Source organism: Hemicordylus capensis, chromosome 6 (genome assembly GCF_027244095.1).
Source record: "Hemicordylus capensis ecotype Gifberg chromosome 6, rHemCap1.1.pri, whole genome shotgun sequence".
NCBI lineage: Eukaryota > Metazoa > Chordata > Lepidosauria > Squamata > Cordylidae > Hemicordylus > Hemicordylus capensis.
In genome coordinates this window covers 48,948,364-48,967,505 of record NC_069662.1, presented here as the reverse complement: position 1 = coordinate 48,967,505, position 19,142 = coordinate 48,948,364, and the positions used below count along the sequence as shown (strand labels likewise).

Here is a 19,142-nt window from a genome sequence, read left to right as displayed (position 1 = left end):
ATAGCCACCCTCTTAAACAAGGTTAAGGGAGTGAGTGCTCCCTTACCCTCTTTTTTGATTGTGTGTCACACTGGGGGGCGGGATCCCAATAATGCACCATGCACTTTTGCGGTGCATTACTGGGGCTCAGGGGGCGGGGCACTGTGCTGCTTCACGAAGTCCGCCCCACCCGGAGGAGAGTTGCCACTCGTCTGGGTGGGCAATCTGCCTGTCCAGGGATGGAACACTGATTGTCTGCGGGGAGGGGAAGGTAAACTCTCCTTCCCCACAGTTAGTCCTGAAGCTCTTCTCACTGATCACAAGAAGAGCTTCAATGTATAGCAAAAACATGGTGTGTGGAGTGGCCCTCCATTGCTGGTCCGTGCTGGGGCAGCAGATTCCTCCTACTGGAGGAGAAAGAACTCCATCCAGATCTCTTTTTTCACCAGCAAAAGCAACACAAAGAGCAAGATGCTGTGTTTTTCACCTCCTGCTGGGCAACAGCACACTAATTAATCTTTTCCACACAAAAGCAGACTTCAGATCCAGCTCATACAAAAGAGCTGCCTAGAAGCAATACACACCCTCTGGAGCAGCAAATTAAGGACTGACTGGCAACCAGTGTATACGGTATAGCTTCTCAAAGTACAGCAATCTGAGCCACTTTCAGAAGGACTGTTACAGGGCTTTAAGAGTGGACAGAACCCTACTAGTAAAGCTGACCTTATATGAATATATATGGCAGGAAAATGTCACTATAAATGACTTTTCCTCATTGGACCTTTTCTCTCAGTGCACCTTTCATTTCAGTGCACTCCTGAAGAGTCAAGTTTATCTTTAACCACAATCTCTAAAGATCAGTTTTTCTCAGCTTAAGACGCATGGCATACCTTTGAACGACTTTAGCAATGAAGTCATCTGTGCAGATGAGTGCATCAGAGAGCCCTTTATACAATTTACAGTTCACATGGGTAGAATCTTGTACATCCATGACCACTGAAAGATATAGGGAGAGTATTAAATTGAAAATAGAATCATCTTTATCACCAAATCTGTTTATACATATATCTTCCTGCTGAAACTCTACCCTTCCCCTCACTCACTCAACTCACCACAAACTAAGGAGTCATTTACTGGATGCTGAAAGGACACACTGAAGCAGGAATCAGACAGGGGACAGACTTCAAACTGCAGGATCCCTGGGGAATCTGCAAAGACAAAAGGGCTTATTAATATAACAAGGACCTGGTTGCTTTGGGCATCTATTGGACTAGAGCCCTTGTTTCTTTTGGTTTGCAAACAAAAAGGTATTCACTTCACAGCTAAATTCAGGAAAATGTGGGAGACTATTGCAACTAGCTTATACCATTCCGGCATGCAAAATTTGGGAGGAAGTTGTCGGTCAGGGAGCAGTTTGTCTCTCCCATATGGAGATGTGCGTTATATTTTGACAGAAGCCTTAAAGCAGTCAGATGCTATTTGTAAAAAGTGAATAGGATTACAGGACCTTCAAACCTGCTTGGTTTAATTAAGGAAGTGTGCCTCCCCAGTTGGGTTGGATTAAGGTGTTGCAGAACAACAGAGCAGTTACTAAGGCTACATTTCTAAGCATCAATTATTGAGAAGTCCACATTGAACTCAGTAATTTGAGTAAATATGCTAAGAATCAGGCTGGATTTGCAGAAATGCTCCTTGCCTTGGAGAACTCCATGCCATAGCCATTTATCCCTCCCTTTCTTATGGATCTGCCCTACATAAGACAAATACCATAACCCTGCATAAGACAAATTTGGGTTCATCTGATTTATCTTAATTCTCTTAATCACATTTGTTTGCGTGGTGGTGGTGCAAACTACTAGTGTTTTGATCCATGGAGATCCATCATGATGACATCTGTGAAATCTAGTTCAAAAGTCCATTTGCCAATTTGGTATTTGTCCTGGGTGCTTACTGATCTAGACCTGCCTGACCCCAGCTGCCCTTGGCTACAAGCCAGGATACCAGGTAGCACATGAGATATTGGACCGGGTCTCACGATCAGTGAGACCCGGTTTCTTCGAGTGCGCGGGGAGGGCGCCCTGGGCAGCCAGATTGGCCACCCACATAATTGCCGGCTCTGTGACGGAGCCAGCAGGGGCTGGGGGGAGCGGGGGCCAATTGGCCCCCGCAAGCTCCAGCATGCCCTGTGCGAGCGCGCAGGGCATGCTGGCGAGACCCCCGGAGCCGGGAGGCGGCTTTTTGCCTCCCCTCCGGGGGTCTCCTCTCGCTCCGCACTCGCTCCGCAAACCCGGGCTAAGGGGCGGGATACTTGAGCAGGTTAGCCGCTCAAGAACCACCGGGCTTGGCTGCGAGCCCGATGGTTCTCATGACTGAAGAAAATCGGGCTAGCGGAGGCTAGCCCAATTTTCTTCAGTCGTGTGAATAGCCTCAAGGTGATGTGTGGGAGGAGGGGTATGCAGGCTCGGCTTGGATCCTCGATTGCTAAACCATGTGAATCAGTCCAGTATCGGTGTGAAACAGGCAATAATTTCGGTAATCCTTACCACTCCCATGTAGGATAGGATAGTATTATTATCCCCATAATAATACTATGGTGGGGATTAAGAACAGTGGCTTGCCTAAGGCCACTCTGTGCATTCATGGCTGAGATGATTAGCAAGGGGATTGAAAATAAAACTACTAACATTATAATTCTCTTATAGAAATCTATGGTGTGGACAGATTTGGAATACGGTGTATAGTTCCGTTTACCACCTCTCAAAAAGGATATTATAGAACTGGAAAAGTGTGGGACAACTGAGATGATCAGGGGGCAAGAGGAGCTTCCTTATGAGGAAATGCTATAATATTTGGAGTGTCTTAGTTTATGAAAAAATTGATTAAGGGGAGACAATGATAGAGATCTGCATGGTGTGGAGAAAGTGGATAAAAGGACTTTTTCTAACTCTCTCACAACCCTAAAGTTAGCGGTCATTCCCTAGTTGACAGGAAATTCGGCACAGATAAAAGGAACTACTTATTCAAACAGTGTATAATTAGTCTGTGTAATTTGTTGCCAAAGGATGTGGTGATGTCTACCAACATGGATGGTTTTAAAAGGGGATTGGACAGGTTCATGGAGAACAGGTATCTTAATGTCTTGGTGGCTATATGTTGCTTCCAGGTTCAGAGGTACTATGTCTCTGAATACAAGTTGCAGGGGAGCAACAGCAGAAAGGGGGGCATGCTCTCATCTCCTATTTGTGGGCTTCCTAGTGGCAACTGGGGTGCCACCGAGGGAAACAAGATGCTCGACCAGATAGACCAGAGGCTGTTCTTATGCTCTGAGATTTGAACTGAGGACTTCCTAACACACATTGGAACTCACTCTCTCATGGTGGAACCATGCCACCATGCTATCACTGCACAAAAAACTGCAATGTTATGTTAGCATTGCTCTATGTTTTCTAAGGTTATTCTATGCTTATAATGTAAGCTACTTTGGACTTCCTTTGGAAAGAAAAGTGGCTTATACATGTTAATAAAGTATTATTCTTAGGGTATGCCAGAATTAAAGCTCTTAAGTCTGCTAATCCATGTGTGTAGCCTGCCTTTTAGTCTGTCCTCGTTCACTTTATATCTTCTGACTTATATTCTGACTTCACTTTATATCTCCTGACTATAGCGACAAATTTCTGATTTACTGGACTGCTGGGTAGCCTGAACTTGGACTGTAAATGGGTATCTGGTTCTTGCCAGTCTGTAGTATCCAGAACTTTGATAAAATTAATAAAGTTGTAGGCTGCAAATCTCAAACACAGTCACTCCTCCCCAACCCTGGGGTTTCCCAATTGCAGATTTGAATATCCATGATTGGGAAATTGCAACTGGTCTCACCAACCACAACCTGAGTATCTGCAATTTGGCGAGATTTGTTTGATATTTGGGGGTTGTTTTTTTTTGGGGGGGGGAGGATTTCAGGGGGTCATTTCTGGGGGTCATGGGCCAATTCTTTCTATTTTTTACTGTATTTTGCGGTCCTTTCGTGACTGTGGTTCCCCTAACCCCGTTTTCAATGCATTCCTATTGCTTGTCAACGGTGAATTTGCCAACTGCAAGGTTTTCCAGGAATGGAACCCTCGTGGTTGGTGAGGGATGACTGTATCTGACTCCAGACTATTATGCTTGTTTGTCAGATTTACCCTGAATAAATTTGTTTGATTGAAACCAAAGGCTCAATTGTTTGTCTAAAGTCAATAGTGGTTCTAACTTAGATCAGGGGACCTCTCTCATAGCCAGGCTCTTCAAACTATCATAATGAGACATCACAGATTAACAAAACTGAGTCTCTCTGCATTCAGCTAAGAATGTAGTGGTGGATCTAAATATGAGGCTATTCACACGTGCGTGCAAAACTGGGCTAAGGGAGCCCAGCCTGGTTTTGCACATGTATATAAACTGCCGGGATCGGGCCAGATTCCAGCAGCTTCACAGCAGCAAACCCATCTAAGTAGTCTCCCTTCTAAATGAGGTTAAGGGAGCAAGTGCTCTCTTAACCCCATTTTTGTGCTCGTGTATCAGCCATGGCTGGCACACTCAGGGGGAATCCCAATAATGCCAACTGGAGTCAGATACAGTCATCCCTCACCAACCACGAGGGTTCCATTCCTGGAAAACCTTGCAGTTGGCACTGCGCACTTGCTTCCCTGCACCTCAACCCCTGGAGCTATTGGCAGGAGCCGATGCTTGCCTGCAGGGAGAGTGAATGTAACTCACTCTCCCCGCAGACCGCCCCCGAGCTCTTCTCACTGATCATAAGAAGAGCTCCTATGTTTTATCTGGCAAACAGAAAACTTTTCTTAGAGAGGAAGACTGATTAGTAATGTAAGTATATTCTTAGCTACTAAATGTTATAGTGACATCACCACAAAGTATTTATTTCAAATGCCTCCTGACTAGCAGAAGGACAGAGGCATGGGTCTGGTTCAGACATCATGCAGAACCATAGCTTAATCATGACTGATTGAATCCCAGTTTTATATCCTGGCTTGTTCAGAAGCTCTGGCTAGAACAAGCTGGGATTTGCTGAGTTTGGATATTTCAGCAAAACCAGGGAAGGAAGAAGGAAAGCGACCACGAGAATCATGTGTGTGGCAAAGAACCGTGTTTAAACCTTGGTTTCATATGATGTCTGAACTGTGCCAATATCTGCAGTAGCCTTTTGTAACTTTATTTCTGTGTTTCTAGAATTATCAAAAATATTTAATGATGAAAGTTAAATTTAGCTACCTCTGCATTCTATCTGAAGAGCTTCTGTGGAACTCAAAAGCTTGCTTCTTTTACTAATGAATGCTGCCTGAACACATTATTTTACCCACCTTTTATACTCTGGGATGAACATGTCAGCGAGTGTCCATATAAAACATAGATCATGAGAACCAACATCTTTGAAAAACATTTCAAGCAACTTACTGTGGGGAGCACCCACCTTCTTTTAAGACTGTTCTCTTGACACAACTGCCTATCAGTGTGTTGTAGGCCACCTGATGCCTAATCAAGTTGAGGATGAGAGGCACCCGACTAGGGTGGTGAAAAGCAATTTTGCTAAGTAGAATTCCTTGAAGGCTTCGTCCATCTGGCAAAGGTGCATCTTTGTTAAGGAAGTAGCAGTGCTGCTGTCCTGGCAGAGCCTGATGTGGGGGGGAACCAACAATTCTCACTTTCTAATCTAAAACATGGATAAATGCTAAAAAAAAAAACCCATGTGCATCCAGAAGATGCAAACTCAACTACTATTTATGAAGGAAAATAAGCTGCATTACAGGATGTTTGAACTCGGTGCTAAACCTTAAGCTGAACTTGCCCATTTTGTTTGGCTCCATATTATATAGTTTGAGAACAAAACAGTTATTCCTTTGGCACTGGAATTAAATGACTATCTTTCTACTATCTTATTACAGTTTGATAGTCAACAGTTTTTATATTTACCAACTGCAACATTTTAAGTGACTCCTCAGAAGACAGCATGAAATTATCATCAATTCATAAAGCCTCAAATCCAGAAATGTTTGAAATCCTTTGTAGATTTAGTTTATCACAAATATAATCATATGGGGTATCTTGTAAGTGGACCAATCCAATTCATTTCAGTTCAAGCCCCCACCCCACCCCCTACACACACACACACTTCCTCCCTCTCTTAGAAATGGGCTTACTACTATATATTTGGGCCCACACATTCCAGAAGTTTTGGAGGAGGCTATGATGGCAGGTTCTCATCTTAGTCAATTCTGGACAACCTTATGAGCAAAAAGTCTCTAGCAATGTAGTTTATTCTGATCACAGAACCTAGATTTTCTACTGCTAAAGATAATCTAATCTAGTCATGGTGAGAAAGACTACATTAAGGGCCTAATATTTATTTATTATTTATTCGATTCCTATACCACCCTTCCAAAAATGGCTCAGGGTGGTTTACATTAAAACAAAACAATTAAAATCGATTAACAATTAAAAACAGAGACTGTAAGACACCATAAAACAATTAACAGTTAAAACATTCAAAACAGTTTAAAAACCCTGGAAAACCAGGTTATCAGCAAGTAAAAAACATTTAGAACAAATTAAAAACCCGGGAAGGCCAGACCAAGCAGATAGGTTATGAGGACTCTCCTGAGGGCCAATAATGAATTCAAATTACAGATTTCTGCAAGGAGTGCATTCCACAGTCCAGGAGCAGCTACAGAGAAGGCCCCCCTCTATAATATCAATGTTAGACTGAGTGCCTGAGATTTTTCCAGACCTGTTCCTAATTGTATATGTTTTAAGTACCGACTTCATAACTTACCGCATAGAAGCGCATATTGTGGTTCAACAGTCCAGGGTCCACCTCCTTGGATAGCTCAAACTGTGTTATAAGTTCATACAAAGGGACATATGCTGGGGGTGCGTCAAACAATGGGATGCCTGGGGATACAAAAGAAACCATGACCACCTAACCTAAAGGCTTGCCTATTTATCAAAAACAGTAGCAGCTGCTACCCACACCTTAAGTTTTTAATAGAGGGGATTATAAAAATGTTTCTGTTTAATACTGTGACTTCTTCATTTGGGAGATGCTCACTGATGTGTGAAATGGTTATACTTAAGAATCCAGAACTCACTGATGCACATATTCCTATCTGAAAATTAAATACCAAGGACTATAAAACCATCAACATAATAGAGCTAACATAAGAGTCTGTGCAGTCCCAATCTGGACCCAGGAGACTTAGGTTCAAATGCCCGTTCACCTATAAACTTAACACTGGGAAGAGTCCAGTCGTAGGCTCTTTAATAACAAGCTGTAGGCTCTCTAAGTCTCAGACTTCCCCCCACCCAGCTTCCAATCGCTGAAAAGGCATATCCCCCCCTCCCAGGACCTCTGTGAAGAGGAATGAGAGAAGAACTGTAGTACTAGAACTACTTATAGGCCAAGCTGTGTGCCATGGAAACCCCCTTTCTGTACTCCACCTTGCATTAATAAATTAAGAAACTTTGATCCGTGCTTTTGTAACCTCCAAGCTTGACTACTGCAACACACTCTAATGAGGCTGCCTTTGGTGACAAACTGAAAGCTTCAACTAGTGCAAAATGCTGCTGCATCATTTCTAATATACACTGGAAAGCACAAACATGTACAACCAATATTATATCAAATGCACTGGCTGCTAATATGCTCACTTCAAAGCCCTTCATGGCAGGGGTCCCACATTTGTTCTAACAGTCTTAAACTGTCTTTTTATTATGTAACTTTTTTAAAAAAGTAGTGTTATTCACTTGATCATCTTGTAAGCTCCCCTGAACATGTAACTATTTAAAACCAGAACATAAATAACTGAAATAAAGTATCTCAGAGATTGCCTCTCCTTGTATCACTTCCCACTCCCACACCTTGCTTCGTGTTCCTTCAGTCCACTAACTGAGAACTATTGTGGCCAGAAGCATTGTCCCTGCATCAATTATCTTGAGGCTATGGAAGGATCTCCTTGGAGATGTGCATAGTTCCTCCCTTCTTGCTGTCTTTTAGGAGGGATTACACAACACATCTCTTGTCTGGGCTTTGGCTGATTGGCTAGCTTGCCAGATTTTGACCAGTTAATCTGCAGAATTCATGCTGGACCACTGTCTTGTTCTTTTTGGTGATATTATTGTTCCTGAGTTTTATTTATTATGTACACTACCATGAGCTGTGAAAAGGCAAACTAAGGCATTTAAAAAACAACAACAAGAAGAAGATGGGCTGGGTGCAGAGCATCTGCACCTCTAGTTCGCCTGCTGCCACTTTCTCCCCCCACTCCCCACCGATGATTTTTGCCCTTCCGCTTGCAGCCTTCTCCCCGCCCGCCCCTGCTGGCGGTCTTCTTCCCCTTCCTGCCACAGCCTGTCTTCTCCCACTGCCAGCCACCTTCTTCGCCCCCCTCTCATTGTTTTCTTTGGCTGGCTGGCCACCGCCATTCGCCATTGTTTTCTTTGCCGGCCGGCCAGCTGCCACCACCATTTTCGTCCCCATCGCTATCCAGGCAGCTGCTCACAAACTCTTGCGAGAGCTGCCACACATGGGATTAGTGATGGGTATGCTTAAGAGAAATATATATAAAGAAGATGTTTTCCTGTATCTGCTTATGTTACAGAATTTGACTGGTAAAATTACTGATAAAAAGATCTGGAAGTTTGTTTCCTTAAATATAAGGATGAAGAAATACGGAATGAGAGAACAATATAGAGATAAGCTTCAAATTGTCAGTGGGGGGAATGAAAGAGACCTCTCACTAACACCACAAAATCCTGTTCAGTCTTACTCTGACTTCTGTTCATTTCCAGATAGTATCATGTATTTCCATGCTCCAATCCTATATAACATATATTTTCATGCTCTGATCTCCTATCTGAGACTATAATCTCGAGTATAGACCCTTACTTTGTTTAAAGAAGATGATGATTCTTAGGAAGATACATTCTCCATTAGATAATAAATCCAATTTCTGGCAATGAAACTGAAGAAAACATACTGCCTTAGCTGCAAAAATTCTGGAGAACAGGGAGCAAGTCCTCAACAAGGTATGCAAAAATGCATTGACATCTGCTCTCTAGGTGTTGGGCAGTGACACTAAAAATATCTCATTGATACTATTAAAGCTCTAGTGACAGCTTATCTGAAGCACTGCCTGACCTGTGCAGCTCTGAAGTTTCTGAATGAAAGCCCGAGACACTGGAACAGGTCTTGGGAACTTCAGGAAGAAGCAAGCTGGCAAATCAACGCTGTTGGCACTGGTGATTGAGGAGAAGGAGGGTGTCCTGAAAGAGAAGGAATTGACATTTGCTTTTTTACCTATGCTCATATGAATGTATGCATTTGGTATTATAAGAATATATTATTAGAACAAATAACATACGCAACTCAGAATATCATGTAAGTTTCTTGATCTCTTTTCTTCAGACACATTACATAGAAGTCTCACTGACATCAATAGAACAAGCATTTAATGTGCCTCTGAGGCTCACTGATTTCAGTAGGACTTGAGCACAAGTATCTTTTGCTGGACTGTTCCCAGTGAAGGGAACAATGAATGCTTCGTGCTGCTCCCATCCACAGAATATGCTACCTAAGCTTTTCCTTAGGGTTTTTCCTTCCTGCCTTCTTAGAGAGAAAAATATTCCTTTAGCAAGAATGGCATGTAGAAAGTTATGGAAACCTACTGAGGACAAGAAGTGTTGGACAACATGTATGTTGTCCATTGGTGGTGACCTAATGAAATTTCTTTATCCATTATGGTAATGACATGGCATCAGGAAAGCACTAAACAGTGCCTTCTCCTTACCCTTTGTTGTCCACAGGATGAGACCCCATAATGAGGGGAGCAATTGGAAGTTTGTTCATAGGTGATGTTCCCTCAATTGTAACACAAACGTTCATACCCAGGTTTCGTGGGACTGAAAAAAGAAGAGAAAGAAAGCCTTTAAAACTGCTATAGTAGGCTTTTTTTGCTACTACGGAGGAGTGTTGTTGGGGTTTTTTTGGTGATTCTGTGCAATCCTTTGCGGTGGTGCAATAAACCAGACACTGCATAGCTCTTCTTTTCAAGATTATTCAATGCAATTCTGAAAAGGGACATATGAGGCATCTCCCACGTAGGATGCCATGCTTGGAAACACCAATAAAGCAGCTATAACAGACCAGAATGATTACCACCTAATACTAGTATCATGCCTCTAATAACTGTCAAGGTCCTTCAGGCCAGAAAGCACAGTTGGATTGAGCAATGAATGTTTCCAAGTTCAAGAAATTCAGCGGATGCAATCTGATACATGTGCTAGAGATGTGCACAAATTGCTTCGGTGCGGCCAACCGAATCGTTTCAGCAGGGCAGGAAGCTGTACCTTTAAGCACAAGTAAAGCAGGTCCTTACTTGCTCCTCTGCTGCTCCACCATATTTCTTAGTATGCCACTGCACTGCTCAGAAGTCAACGCATGGCAGTGGGATGCACATGGCCACTACACATGCGCAGAGGCTATGTGTGTGGTCAGTGCGGCGTTGCTGATCACATGCAGGATGCTGGTGCAATGTTTCAGCTGCACGGGGATTTCTGAACGCTGCAGCGTGCAGTGCCGCACCAGGTAATGCGGTGGGGTGGCAGAGGAGCAGAAAAGGACCTGCTTTACTCGTGCTTAAAGATACTGCTCCCTGCCCCACCAAAACACTTGGTGCACATCCCTAACAGGTGCTGGATCTTGTGGTATCACATTATAATGTTTTCTGTGTCTGATTAGAAAACTACAGTGGCTGCATTACACTCACTCTTTCAACACACAATACTTTAAAGGGCCAGTATTTGAAAGCAGAGAGAGAGTTTCTCTCTGTGTGCTGCCTATCTGTTCTGGTAGCACTTGTGGTGAAATCAACAATACAGAGGAACTGAATGGAATACAGCAATAGCAAAAGAGGAGGCCAGGGGAATGTGAATTTAACAGTAGTTCCATTTGCCACTTGACTGATTACTATTTGACAAATAATATTTGTCTCAAGCAAGTTGCACGCTACATGGATCACAGAAACGTAGGAAGCGATGTTCTACCGAGTCACACCATTGGTCCATTTACCTCAGTACTGTCTACACAGACTGGCAGCAGCATCTCCAAGGTTATAGGCAGGGGTCTCTCTCAGCCCTACCTGGAGATGCTGCCAGGATGGAAACTTCTGCTTGCAAGCATGCAGATGCTCTTCCCAGAGCAGCCCCATCCCCTAAGGGGAATATCTTACAGTGCTCACATGTAGTCTCTCATTCAAATGCAAACCAGGGTAGATCCTGCTTAGCAATGACAACAACTCATGCTTGGAGGTTATGTGCAAGATTATTTTGGGCAGCTCCCTAAAGATCCTGCCTCAGAACAGTCATTTGGATTAGATTATCTCCAGGACACGCTAGGTCCACAAAGCTGAAATTTGATTACTAACCAGAAAACAGGGAGGGAAATGACCACAAGTTTATGCTTCCTATTCGTGATCTTTGTCTTATTAATTGTTCATTACTTATTGCAGTAATCTCAATGCTACAAACCTAGTGAACTCAAACTGGCTCACAGGAATTGAGGATATGCTTCTGTCAAGAAACTACTGCCTGGGGCTCAAAGAGAAGCTCTGGGGCTCTTTAACTTAAAAAAGAGGCGACTAAGGGGAGACACAATTGAAGCGTATAAAATTATGCATGGAGTGGAGAGGGTTGACAGAGATAAATTTTTCTCCCTCTCTCGCAACACTAGAACCAGGGGTCACCCCATGAAACTGAAGGCTGGGAAATTTAGGACCGACAAGTGGAAGTGCTTTTTCACACAGCGCATAATTAATCTATGGAATCCCTTGCCATGGGATGTGGTGATGGCCACCAGCTTGGATGGCTTTAAAAGGGGCTTAGACAGATTCATGGAGGACAGGTCTATCAATGGCTACTAGTCTGATGGCTGTGGGCCATCTCCAGCCTCAGAGGCATGATGCCTCTCAATATCAGATGTAGGGGAGCAACAGCAGGAGAGAAGGCATGCACATACTTCTTGCCTATGGGGTCCCCAGAGGCATCTGGTGGGCCACTGTGTGAAACAGGATGCTGGACTAGATGGGCCTTGTGCCTGATCCAACAGGGCTGTTCTTATGTTCTAGAAGCTTCCAAACAAACCGGGACATGTTTCAGAGTGTGCATTTAGAGGCAACAAGAATGAGCCCATGGTTAGAAATATTCTGCAAGGAAAACATACCGTTGTTCTCATTTAGAATGACGGGAGCTCCGGTACCTTCTTCAAACAAATCATAGGGTGAAACATAATACTTTAGATTCATCAGGTGACCTAAAGAGAGAAAATTTATTAGTGGGAAAAGGAGCACAGCAGAGGATAGCACTAGTGAAGTTAGTGTGCTGTCCTGGTCTACAAGATTATGTCCACCTAGGATTCAACATAATCAGGGAGATCAGTACTCTGGGAACAGATTTCCAAATGTTAGGGTTTTGGGGGGTGGATTTTTTCTGCACTACTCTCTGCTATCATACTTCTTTTTATTAAGTTCAGGCCTTCCTAAATCTCTTTCCTGTGCCACTAGTGAAAATCCATCACTTCATCCTGTAAGGTATTCTGACCAACTAGCTAGCTTTATTTTATTTTTATTTTTTTCAACTAGCTAGCTTTCTGCCTTGAACAGTGTGTTGGTGTGGCAATGCAATGTACATGTTAAAAACCAGGCAGGTTCACTGCTGTCAACCATGTTATTCTTTCTCATATGACTCTTAAGATGTGAGCCAGGAAGCACCTCTGAATATATTTATGCCACTTTTGTATCATACTGTTTTACCAAGAAGCTTTGGGGGCATATGTAGCATTTAGGGATGTGCACAAAACCGGTTCGCCCGGTTCGGTTGCGAACCGGGTCCGAACCAGGAGGGGGTGGTTCGGTTTTGGTTTTGTCCGAACCACCCCCTGGTTTGGTTCGGATCTGAACCAGTTCGGACACCTGAAAATTGGTAGGATGGTAGCTGGCACCCAGGGGTACCTGTAACCCAAACCCCAAAGCAATCGGACACTCGTACGATTTTTTTAATGAATTTTTGAAAATTATTTTTTTTCCTAATAGGATATAATGGGACTCGAACCAGGCCATTATTCCTTATTGTGGAGCACCCATGGGTGCCAACAACCATGCAAACCCTGAAGCAATCAGACACCCCTATGATTTTTTATGAATATTTGAAATATTTTTAATTATTTTTCTCATTGAGTATAATGGGACCCGAACCAGTCCATATCCCCTATTGTGGAGCACCTAGGGGCACAAAAGTGGGGTGGGTGGTAGACAGACAGGGGTGCCTACCACCCAAAAAATCCCAAGGCAATTGGACACTCCTCTGATTATTGGTGAATTGTTAAAGTATTTTTGAATTCCTCATAGAGAATAATTAGGATTGCAGCAAATGTATAGCTTCACGTCGGGGGGAAAGGGGTGTCGTAGAGTGCAGTGTGGTGGGTGGTAGTTCCTAGGGTGGACAAGGAAGCTATCAGAATTATTTGAAAGGAATTGGGCAAAGGGCTGATTTTTAAGTGATTTTTGAAGTTTACGCGTCTTTAAGGTTTTTCTCCATAAAGAAGCATGGAGGTGTCAGCAAATGTTTAGCTTCATGTCAGGGGGAAAGGGGTGGCCTAAAGCAGTGTGGGGTTGGTGGTAGTGCCAGGTAGGGGCAAGGAAGCTATCAGAATTATTTGAAAGGATTTGGGCAGAGGGATGATTTTTAAGTGATTTTTGAAGTTTACGCGTCTTTAGGGTTTTCTCCCATTCGGTATAATGAAGGGTGTATCGCTTCACGTCGGGGGGAAAGGGGTGGCCTAGAGCGGTGTGGGGTTGGTGGTAGTGCCGGGTAGGGGCAGGGAAGCTACCTGAATTTTTTCAAAGGATTTGGGCAGAGGGCTGATTTTTGGTTAATTGTTGGAGTTTATGCATCTTTAAGGTTTTTCCTCATAATAAGTTATAATGGAGCTTTCAGCAGCCCCATAAGTGCACATGGGGGGTGCTGGGGTGGCCCAGAGCGATTGGTGGTGTAGTGCACATAGGGTGCCAACCACCCCCATGGGTTTCTAACCCATGGGGTACAGGGATCTCTTGTTTCTGAGGTATTGAGTGTGGATTCTATGATAGCATATTAGAGTGGATTCATGGTGTCTCATTGAAAATCTCATTTGCTATCATAGAATCCACACTCAATACCTCAGAAACAAGAGAACCCTGTACCCATGGGGGTGCCCCTACCAGAGATCCCTGTACCCCATGGGTTAGAAACCCATGGGGGTGGTTGGCACCCTATGTGCACTACACCACCACTCGCTCTGGGCCACCCCAGCACCCACTCAGGAGCTGGGGGGCCCGGGTTCTTTGAACCCATTCGCTCAATTATAGCTACACCCCTGTGCCTTTCTTTCCACAGGCAACCCAAGGTAGCCAACAAGAATAAAAAACTTTATTAATAAATTAATAATAATAATAATAATTATTATTATTATTATTATTACAAAAAGCAGCTTTACTGGGAACAGCCTATATACTGCGACAATATCTATAACAACAGCAACAACATTGAAAATAAAATTCAGCCATCCTAGGTCCTTGGGAAGGACTCGATGTCTGGATAAAACAAACCAGTCAATAACACCTGTCTGACTGTGTAAATAAATAAATAAATAAATAATGATGATGATGAATAATGATTAGGTGGTCCACGGTTTCATCTGCTTCTTTACAGTGCTGCCTTTGTAAAGAAGCAGATGAAACCGTGGACCACCTAATCAGCTGTTGTAAAAAGATCGCACAGACTGACTACAAAGGCATGACAAAGTAGCAGGGATGATACACTGGAACATCTGCAAAAAATACAAGCTACCTGTAGCCAAAGATTGGTGGGACCATAACATTGAAAAAGTTGAAGAAAATAAAGATGTAAAAATATTATGGGACCTCCCACTACAAACAGACAAACATCTGCCACACAATACACCAGATATCACTGTAGTCGAGAAGAAAGAAAAACAAGTGAAAATAATCGACATAGCAATACCAGGGGATAGCAGAACAGAAGAAAAAGAAATAGAAAAAATCACCAAATACAAAGATCTACAAATTGAAATTGAAAGGCTGTGACAGAAAAAACCAAAATAATCCCAGTGGTAATTGGTGCCCTGGGTGCAGTTCCAAAAGACCTTGAAGAGCACCTCAACACCATAGGGGCCACAGAAATCACCATCAGCCAATTACAAAAAGCAGCTTTACTGGGAACAGCCTATATTCTGCGACGATATCTATAACAACAGCAACAACTTTGACAATAAAATTCTGGCATCCCAGGTCCTTGGGAAGGACTCGATGTCTGGATAAAACAAACCAGTCAATAAGACCTGTCTGACTGTGTAAAATAATAATAATAATGAAAACAACCAAACAGCAGCACCAAATGACAGCAACCCAACAGCAACAATACCATAGCACTTTCAATTTCAACACCCTCAACACACAACCAAAAAAAAGCCATGTTACAAACTTGCCACCTGATAGGAGCATCATACAGATACTCTCCCTTTATGTATGCTAATCCCCAACACTTTTTAATTAGTAAAGGGCAGTTTCCTACCTCCACTTCTTGGAGTGAGAAAGCCCACACTCCCATGCAGAATCTTGTCCAAAGGGCTTGCATTGGTAGCTTGCCTACAAGCAGAATATGACACATAATATGCTGTTGCAGAGTTAGGACCTAAGACTGACCCAGAACTATCCTGGATGATATTTTAGACTGTCTTTGTTACATTTCCAGCCTGAAATCTTAAGTTTAACATGATGCTAAACCTACAAGGAGGAACTCACTTTTCCTTCTAACACTACCCTCCCTCCCCCGCCCATCGCCTCCTTTTTTAGGCCAGTAAATCCATATTGATCTTCAGTGTGGCCAGTGGAAAGAGAGTTGGCTTGCCCAAAGACATCTAGAGAATCTATGGCTCAAACGGGATTTGAATCAAGCTACCTCCATGTCCAATGTTACATTGCTCAGACAATATCACTCCTTATCAAATTAGCAGGTAAATGCTGCTCCAAATTGCTCTTACCAGTACATCCCTGCCATCTTTGAAAGATCCAGCTCCAAGGACTGAAGAGCCAAATACATTTTAGTTTTGAGTTTGCTGAAGGAGAAAGAAAAGTCTGTCTTAAAAATCAGTACAGAAAAAGCAGATACAAGTAGATGCCTTACATTGAGTCAATCTGACTACTGTTTGGCAGTAGCTCTCCAAGGTCTCAAGAAGGGGTCTAGACCTCATACAGCCTATTAAGCTTTCCTGCAAAGGCATCTCTGTAGAATGCTGAGAAACTTCAATTTTATTTGGCGAAGGCTGAGTTATTACTCTCTTTTGCATATATTCCAGTTTTGGGAACAGTTCTGGGCCCCACCCAGAAATAACACTGTAAGTCTTTCAGAGCTCACTCTCCTAAAGCTGGCGAAAGACAACTGAGAAAACTTTATCATATTGCGGCGAAAAGAAATGAGTGATGTACTGTAAGTACTGGAGAGAAGGAGAAGTAGGCACACAGATGTCAGCCACAATATGCAGTCAATATTAACAAATATTTGACAGGTTCCAGGATGTTGCTAATGCCATGCCACAGAAATTATTACATCAATTCTTACTTGTCACCCGGCATTTGATACAGATTGACAAGACCCTTCAGATGCATAGAAAATTCATCAAAGTTTCTTTCTCTAGAAGGAAGGAAAAACATCAGTTTGAGAGTATCTGGAGGAATCATATATACATGCATAACAATTCTAAAAATTAGATATGTCTAAAGAGAGGGAGGAAAGGGCAGTCTTGACATTTCAGCTTCCAAGGCGTGTCATCACCCCAATCCTCCAGAAAATTACAAGGTTTACAAAGTCAGACTCATTATCCCCCCTTGCAAGCTCTCTTCACCTTTTCTTTTCTTTCTCCTTCAACTTTTTATAGCTCAAGCTGCCAATATGTGGTAATGTACCATTCTGGGTACAGGCCTTACCAGAATGGCTATCTCAATGGTCTTTTGCTGAGTGGATGTTCTTTTGGACCTTCTCAGAACTCTGTGACTGAAAGGACTTCTTCCTATATGACTCTCATGACCCCTAAAAACTAGGATGGCTATTCTGAAGGATAAATTCTAAAGTAAAAGCCTTTAGGAGAGAAAACCAATCAACCATGCAGTCTAAAAGCTGCAACAGCCTTGTTCTCCTGCTGGAAGGCAGAAATATCTTGGGGTGCAAGACCTACAATGAAAATTCTAAGTCCTGCCTTCTAACTTAGGAGCACAGTAGTTAAACTTTATTGATTGCCATTCCTCAAGGGTGACAGCAGATACATAATTCCAAAGATGGGGTGAAGTTCTCAGTTTAAACTTGAACTTTGAAATTCCCAGATGGGTTACAGTGACTTTGTAGTGAACCTGAAACGCCCAAAGGCACTACATAGGTTGCAGCTAAGTGGTTTGGTGTATTAGAACGATTATAGATGCTACAAAAAATAGATTACATAGAAACAAGACATATAAATTCAGAACATAGCAAATAAAGAATCCTAGTCTATTCTTTTAAACTGACAGTTGGCTTAGGGCAGAAAAAGCTAAGAATGTAACAACAGAACTGATCACAAGCTTGAGGGAGCCTCAAAGTCAGAAGAACTTTTGTGAGAAGCAATGAAAAACCAAATTCACAAATTAATTATTGCAGCTATTATGCTGAACCAAACAACATGAAGGTGGTCTACCAGCTGTGCAGTGCTTTCTGTTCTAAGGCAAAAACTCAGTTAGCATCAATTGTGTATGGCAGGAGAATGGAGGCACTATAGTAAATGAGCAGGGTCATAATATTTATTTATTTATATTTATATTGTTATTATATATCACAATAGTAAACTTAGGAGTTGAGTATCTATCACACCAGAAGCAAAACAGGGCCACCCAAAATAAGGCAGAGGTTTCTTCATACTCCCTAGCATGCAGCAGCACGTGTATTTACAAATCAAAAGAAAAAGCAAAGAAAAAAAGAACACAACTTGGCCTAACAATGACCAACCGTGCTTAGTGGCCTCCAATAGCTATGGAATGTTAAAGGTGTCAGATGGAAAAAACCCACATCAGATCAACAGGAGTAGGGGGCGCATGTGGAGGCAGAGAGACGGAATGGGCTTCTTTTAGCCAACTGAGCATTAGGGATGGAGAGACACAACATTTTGTTGCAGGTCCCAATTGTTCCTTCTAATAGCAAACTCAGATGATTGAGTGCTTACCACTCTGGAATAGCAAAGCAGAACGACCCAAAAATAAAGTACTGGTTTTGATAACCTGTGTGGAGGACTCCCCAGGCATGCAAAAGTATATACATCTGTAAATTTAAAAACAACCACCCCACAATCTTTATAATTAATTCTCTTAGCCAGCCAGCATGGAGATGTGGCAAGGCAATGCATGCCGGCGAGGGAGGCACCTGATTGGCTGAGCTCTGTTTGGCCGGTGTCGGCGCCTGATTGGCTGTGTGTTGGCCGTCTCAGCTGCAGCCTGGACTGGGAGGCGGGAGGCAGTAGGAAGGACTGGCCCTGGCCTGGCGCCAGAGGGGGTGAGTGGGACATGCGTGCCCAGGATTTGGCGGCGGAACTCTTGCGACAGGCTGCGAGAGTTCCGAAGTGAGGACTGAGGAGGAGAAGGCTGAGAGAGTTCTGAAGTGAGGACTGAGGAGGAGAGGGGGAAGAAAGTGCCGGCAGTGGCCACCGGCTGGTGGGCGGAGGAGGGGGGAGAGAAAGGCGGCGGTGGCGGGTGGGGGGAGAGAAAGGCGGCAGCAGCGGGTGGGGGGAGAGAAAGGTGGTGGCGGGCAGCGGGAGAGAAAGGCAGCGGCGGGCAGTGGGCTGGGAGAGAGAAAGGCGGCAGCGGGTGGGGGAGAGAAAGGCGGCGGCACGCAGCAGGCGGGGGGAGAGAAAGGTGGTGGCAGGCAGAGGAGAGAAAGGCGGCGGCGGGCGGGGAGAGAAAGGCGGCGGCAGGCAGCGGGCGGGGGAGAGAAAGGGGGCAACGGGCGGACAGAAAGAAAGGTGGCGGTGGGAAGTGGGCGGA

At 43.6% G+C, this 19,142-nt stretch overlaps 1 protein-coding gene across 4 annotated transcripts in view; it reads right to left on the bottom strand.

Moving 5' to 3' along the window:
• Positions 1–19,142, bottom strand: part of MED1 (mediator complex subunit 1) — a 42,463-nt gene that overhangs the window by 7,773 nt on the left and 15,548 nt on the right. For all 4 annotated transcript variants that reach the window (XM_053265412.1, XM_053265409.1, XM_053265410.1 and 1 more), the window contains 10 exons: positions 16,702–16,773; positions 16,124–16,198; positions 15,655–15,728; positions 12,248–12,337; positions 9,819–9,930; positions 9,170–9,294; positions 6,806–6,924; positions 5,447–5,648; positions 1,092–1,187; positions 870–975 (listed from right to left, as the gene is read on the bottom strand). In XM_053265412.1, coding sequence (XP_053121387.1) covers positions 870–975; positions 1,092–1,187; positions 5,447–5,648; positions 6,806–6,924; positions 9,170–9,294; positions 9,819–9,930; positions 12,248–12,337; positions 15,655–15,728; positions 16,124–16,198; positions 16,702–16,773 — 1,071 coding nt within the window. The remainder of the gene's footprint in view (positions 1–869; positions 976–1,091; positions 1,188–5,446; positions 5,649–6,805; positions 6,925–9,169; positions 9,295–9,818; positions 9,931–12,247; positions 12,338–15,654; positions 15,729–16,123; positions 16,199–16,701; positions 16,774–19,142) is intronic.